Consider the following 6,786-nt stretch of genomic DNA (forward strand, 5'->3'; position numbering starts at 1 on the left):
AAGGCAAGGAGATAGTCTTTTTAAAGTAAGATCAGTGAAAACAATTCCCCTCTCCTCATTCTTCCGTGAAACCAGTAACTTGTTATGCAAGCACAGCCTAAAGTACAAACTCCTTGGGTTATAGCTTGTATGTACTAGTGTGCACTGAGGAGTTCTGTGGGTACAGCTGGTGGTGGAGTCCAAGCCCTGTGATACCATCATCTGAAACACTTTGGGTTGCTGTTTTGGGCAGCAGAGGGTGGTCCGTGTTTGCGCACAGAAACCGGTAGATTGTTACCCCGAGAGAGGTGGCACAGTGGGTGCAAGGTGCACATCTGCCTGAGGACCTTTGGCAGCAGCTAGGCCTACAGGAGCAGCTGGAGTTGGTGCTGGAAGCCTTACCGGGGCATCCGTCCTCACAGGGAAAAACCTTAGGAAGGCAAGGAGCTTGTTGACTGCATACAAAACAACAGGGAAAGGAGGCTGCTGGCACCGTTATATTCACTGTAAACAGCTTTGTCATAAGCTGCCATGAGCTGAACCCGAACCTAAAAGATTAAAATCTCCAAAACCAATTACCACTTGGCCCTGTTGAGCCCCTTCTTCTGATTCATCACTACCTTGCAGCAGATCTGTGAAATGTGGGTTCACCTCATTGCTTGGGGTCATCCCCTGGCAGCACAGCCAGCTATTGCAAGCCTGTGAAGGAAAATATTATCTTCCTCAGATCACATTTTTGGAGATAATGGCTCAGCAGTCAGAATGAAATCATCAAACACCAAGATGAGCCAAAGCAAAAGCAATAGATACTGGTGGGTGGTTTTGACCAACTGGCTAATAAAAGATACATCAAGTTTATACTGCAAGTTTATTACAGTAATACAATCAGGTTAAATGATTTTCACAGCTAATAAACCTAATTATATCAGAGTATGTATATATATTTTATTCCCAGCACGTTACAATCTTTTTATCTTTAATCATGCAGCGAGTAATGTACATCACACAATTATATGGAATTTTTTTTTCCCTAAAAAAGAGAAACCAAAATTACAAAAGTATGGCTTTATAAGAAAGTCATATCATACAGTGAACATTCATTTGTACTTGGGCATGGCAACATCAGGTCTTAATCAGTGAACAACAGCATTTATCACTGTCATGCTGATCCCAAAAAAGCCAAGGGAACTGGGAACAGGGAAATGCCCATCAGTGTTAGAGAGACGCAAAATATATATCTATATACATTCAAAGTACAAAAAATGTAAAAAATGTTTTCAGGGATTAAGCATCACATTTATTTACATGCTGAAGCCAGAGTTACAGAGCCTTGAAGAATACAAGTGCACAAACAGTTTCTGTTTTCCTTTAGAACAACAAACATCAGGAGTGATGCAATTGACTTAAAAAGCATTACTTCAGGTGTAAAGAGCTGTAACTGAGGTCAGAATCTGGCCTGTCCTTCCTGATAATGCTGCTGCAGAAATAGACAGAAGCATAGGGTTAGGAAGTCATAGGTGGCTGAATTTTGCTGGCAGCCCAGAGGAAAGACAAAGATGCATGTTTAATAGATTTTATGAAAAAAAAAAAAATGGATTCGAGAATAAAATGTGGATGCTATCACAAACACTTCACTGGATGGTTGTGGCTGTTGGCAAGCAGAAGTCCTTGTGGTAGGTGTTCAGGGGTAAAACACCGGTTTCAAGAGCAAAGCTGCTGCGTCTTTACAAGAGAAGAAGAAATGTCCTTACCTGTTAGCAGCACAGAGCTTGGGACACACACATCTCATGAAAAGGCTGCTTTCTTAAGGCATTGATCACTGATGTGTACAAGTACTAAGTCAGTTATGAGTTTTACCAGGAGAGGGCAGACAGAGACACAGACATACATGTGCACACGTGGGCCCACACACATACACACACGCGCGCACACACACACACACGCCAAGCCACTCGCCATGCTCACTGACATGATACTCATCGAAACTGGTGTCACACATACACACACAACTCAGATCCTTACAATGCTACTCCTCAAAACTGAAATTAAAAAGATGTAACCTGCACAGCCAACCTGTATTCCAAAGGTTAGCAAAGACTTAGCCCTCTCCCTTTTCTCCCTTGCTTTTATTCTTTTTCCCAAGTTCAGAAATAAAGATCTTAGCTACACTTACTCAATATGTACATATGCAAAATGTAAACATCACTGCACAGCACCTAGCACCCTTTTTGATTAACAAAGTCACTAACATATTTGTCATGCAAGCATAGGAATTTTTCAAGACTACAGACTATCAGGTTGCAGGAAGTGTGGCAAATATTTTGAGTTTACTTTTGCTAATGACCTGGCTTGGAAAGAATGGAGGAAAAAAATCAAGACAGGCAGGGCTGAGGTAGATTTGGCTATATCTGATGTAATGTCACTGTACTGAGCAGGAAGACAAATGGGATCTCAAACTAACAGGCAGGTCACCGCAAGATAAGCAAACCAGGTTTAGGGAGAAGATTCCTCCACTCCAGCAGAAGGACGTCCCATCCTGCACTTGTATCGCTACAAGCGATGGAAAGAGCCGTCACCACAGCGCTAATGGCCCTAAACTCTGGCCCAGTGGGACCGCACATGGAAGTTATATGGTAGCCCAGCAGCTGAGGGCCAGCTGGTGCTTGATCTCTTGTCAAAATGGTCACAAAAAGGAGGAATGAGAGGGCTGTGGAGTGATCTTTCCAGTGCTGGTAGCTGCCTGTTGCACACTGGGCTGAGCACACCAGAGTTTTTGCATGTTGGCCAACAGTGGGCCAGCAGCGGGCCAGCAGCTTTCTTCCACGCTGTGGTACCAGATGCAGATATGCCCCAGAATTTGAGTTTTTTGAGCAGTTGCTGAGAATCTACCTCTTATCCTCCGTCTGGGCTGGTGGATAGAGGCTAGCCTTCCACATGGACAAATGCATGCACACAAGCATCCTGCTGCCTGCTACAAATCCACCTATCAATCCTGAAGTGCCTGAACCCTGACCTTTGCAATGATCCACAACTATTACAGTCAACAGGAGATCTCTGCACCATTTTAGACCCACTTGCTCCTAGTGCTTTCCTCTGGCTCTCTGGGTACAGCCCCCTGCCTTATTAGAAAGTGCTACCTCATTAATGCAAGAATCCCTACCTGCCTTCTTTGATTCATAAGTCAAACAGCCTTCCCCTCCCTCCTGTCTTTTCTGAAACTCTTTATAGCACCAAAACTCTCATGGTTTCAAGCCAGTGCTGTTGATGATTTCCCTTCCCTCCCTCCCTGGGATCTCTGCTCCCAGGGCCTAATTACTATTCTAATAATATCCACCACCAGCCTCCTCCGCCTCTCGCCCACCGACATCCAGATAAGATACCGCATTGCTGCTAGGGACAAACCCAGTCCTGCTCCTCCAGACTCCAGGGGTGCCACAGGGGCCATGCTCTGCGTAGTTGCTCTCATGAGCCTTGGGCAGCAAGTGCCTGCTTTGTCTCTGCCTCCAGCTCCGGGTTTCTGGGGGCTGCCAGGGCTGGGAAGCCTGCAAGGCTTGGCAGAAGCAGCTCAGCCACCGCTTATAATGTAAATCTATCTTGGGCTCTGCTTTGCTTCCCAAGCTGTGACAGCCTCCGCCTGCTGCAGAGGCTGCCGAGCGAGCAGCCTCTCTGCAAAACCCTTGCCCAAGATTGACCCTGAATCTCTCCACCACCATTCATGCCCTCCCCCATCACACAAGGAGGAATAGATACAGATGGGGAAAGACATGCAAGTCCTCAGGGGAAGGGGTGGAAGGACACTGCAGCACCAGGGATGTGGGATTTCAGGGGAAGGGTTAACCCCTTCGTAGCCTGCTTGCCACTTTTAGGACTGGGCTGACATTTTCTCCATCTCACAAGCAAGCCTGCATCTTCACCTAAGTGCAGCGCGGGAGGCACCAGCACCGAGGTGCTTCCACGGCATGCGGGAAGGGCTGTCTGGGAGGAGCATCCCGGTGTCTCCGAAAAGATGTTCCAGTTGGCTGTGCCCGGCACATTGTGCAGCCCTGCAGGAAATCTCCACCTGGCCGTGGCTGGCATCACCAGCCTCCTGGCACACGGGAGGTACCCCACGCACAGGAAAACCGAGCGGAAGTGCTCCCTGTGCTGATGGAAAAAAAGGGTGCAGCTCCAGCACATCCGCCTTGACACAGGCAGGGAATTAGCCAGATGAGACACGAGCCATTTTTGCATGGAGCAATTGAGATTTAAGTGCATATCCTTTCTTAGCCAGAGCCTTGCTAAAAGGGGTTTGTGCCCCACAGCCTTTGGCTCCAAATTTATTTAAAGAGATGAGTGATTTCTTCACTGCTGTTCAGTACGGATCTGGGGAAATGTGTTATGCTACTTCAGCAGAGCAGATGGTTGCGCTTACAAAGAAGAGAGGAGAACATTGGGGTCCAAAATAAGGGATGTCCCCCAAAGGGAGTTGGGACGCTGCCACTGCTCTGTTGGTGCTGAGCATGGCCAGGAGAGCAGGACCAGTGCCTTGAACAGACAGGGCTCTGCCTGGGCAGCGAGGCGCACAGCTCCCCAGAAAGCAGGGGGGCCCCAGCCCTGCTTTCTGCAAACACACCCTGCCCGAAGTGCCCAGGGGAGTCAATGGGAACTTTTTGTATTTTCCAGGATCAGACCCTCTGTCTGGACGCGGGTGCCAAAAATACTCTAACTGACAAGTGACAGCTTTTAACAGCAGAACATCATACCCCAGCTTAGGATAACTAGCAAATGCCCATGGCTCTGAGACCCACTGGGAAATCATTAGTGAGCTATGTCTCTTGTGGAGATACGTTCAGCCCTAAAACACAAGTCAAGGAGAAATAATGTCACTTATGAAGGACAGGGCTTCCACTGGTCCTGCTCTGATTTCCAGTTATTTACTGGACAGCAGGGAAAATGGTTCCTTCCCCATTGCACAAGTCTGTAGAGGCTAGGATTGCCTTTAACCCCCTCACTCCCAGGTGAGACAGGATGCTTTCTATTAGCTATTCTGCCCATCTCTATCCCTATCCCTGCACACCGCCCCCCCCCAAATATACACTCACTGTCCCTCTCTGAATTCATGCTTTCCATGCTATGACCTGCTGTAAAGTAACACAGTAAAATCAAGTACCCTGCAGGACTGCCTCTACGTCCCTGCAGCATCAGCCATGGACTTTTTGGTTATTACTAGATGATGCTGGATCATTGTTAGAAAGGAAACCTGATGCTTGAACCCTGTTGGTATGGGATGATAATTCTTCCAGCTCAGGCAGAACACGGTCCCATAGTTACACCATTTGAAAATCCCAATGGGCACATAGTTCCTTTTTACCCAGGTACGTTACACAGGATACAGTTATCATGTTGGGAATTCAGATACACTGATACCAGCTGACAGCTAAGAAACCAAACATAACACAGTTTCAACTACAGTTAACCCTTCACATGCACAACAAAACTGAAACCAAGGAAGGCTTTTGCCTTTAAAAGTGCCGTGCCTGCAATCAATTAGAAAAGACATTTAAAATCTTGTCACAAAATATTGGATTTTCCAGCATAGCCTAATAGGTTAAGTACTAAAATCACACTAAAATGCAGAGGATGGTAGACGACCAGCTCCCCTAAGTTGCATTTGAAAATCCAAGACCCAGCGAATAAAGTCAAGGAAAAACATTTACCACATTTTTTGTCGGTAGCTTTTTGCCATAGGATGGTAAGGGCTTGAGTGCCTGAGGTATAGGTAGTTCCTGGATGCTTTTGGGGAAGTGGGAGGGGGGAAGAGTCTGGAGAATAGTTTGCATAGCTTGCAGATATAAAGAAGCAGGTGTGTTCCCCACCAGGCTGTTGAATTTGTCTTCCCCCAGCAAAGCAGTCCAGTGGTCCGGATGCTCCTGCAGAACTTTCCGCATCTTAAATTGTGGGTTGGGCATGAAGAGCAAGAGGTAGTCGAGGCAGAGCTTCTTTGATGCCACATTGACTTTGGAGTCCCACATCTGCTCCAGGATGACGTCCAGCGGGGTAAGCCCTTTACTGTCCTCTATCCTGGGAGAAGCTCCATTTCCGAGGAGGATGAGGACCGTCTCTGACCTCAGCAGTTCACAGGCGAGGTGCAGGGGGGTTTTCCCATCTTCCAGATGAAAGCAGCCAGTCCTATTGATGTAGGAGTTCAAGCTGGGGAGCTTGTGTGCAATTTTGATGATCAGCCCCAAGATATCTCTCCTGTCATATGTGACCGCCATGGCCAAGTGAGGAGCCGAGGATGGGCAATAGCAGAAGTGTTCCCCAGGCACCTTGAGAGCCTCCTCTGGAAAATGAGACAGCAGATACTGAGCGTAAGGCAGGTGGTTATGCACCACTGCATAGAGAAGGGCTTCTGAAGGTGAGTAGGTTCTTAGGCTGGCATTTTCCTCCCAGTAAAAATACTCCATAGTTCTCATGTCTTCCAGCATCCACACAGGCTTGTGATCTCTCACAGCCTGGTAGAACATATAGGATAAGAACTTGCAGTGCCTGCTCTGATCATCCTGCAGGCTGGCCTGGTTACTGGCCATGGCTCAGCAAATAAAGAGCAGTTCCACGTAAAATCACTCCAGACTGTAAGATCTGTGCACTTGGAATGCAGATCCCGATGCTGCTGCAACCTTCAGGCTGTCATTGCTGCCTGGACTGCACTAGCTGGAATGCATGGGCTGATCATCTCCACCCATTCATTGTTTTTCCCCTCACTGCAGTGGTTTTGTTTAGGTAAGCACAATCCCACAGGCTCAGTTAACCCATGCCATGCAAGCA

The 6,786-nt window shown here is 47.4% G+C and overlaps 1 protein-coding gene across 1 annotated transcript; it reads right to left on the reverse strand.

Moving 5' to 3' along the window:
- Positions 1-5,657: 5,657 nt before the first annotated feature.
- LOC104025461 (ankyrin repeat domain-containing protein 9) lies at positions 5,658-6,548 on the reverse strand. Its single transcript, XM_009480844.1, has one exon. The coding sequence runs from the start codon at positions 6,546-6,548 to the stop codon at positions 5,658-5,660; it is 891 nt and encodes a 296-aa protein (XP_009479119.1).
- Positions 6,549-6,786: the final 238 nt, after the last annotated feature.

The sequence above is a fragment of the Pelecanus crispus genome, chromosome 3 (assembly GCF_030463565.1).
Source record: "Pelecanus crispus isolate bPelCri1 chromosome 3, bPelCri1.pri, whole genome shotgun sequence".
In the NCBI taxonomy this organism is placed as follows: domain Eukaryota; kingdom Metazoa; phylum Chordata; class Aves; order Pelecaniformes; family Pelecanidae; genus Pelecanus; species Pelecanus crispus.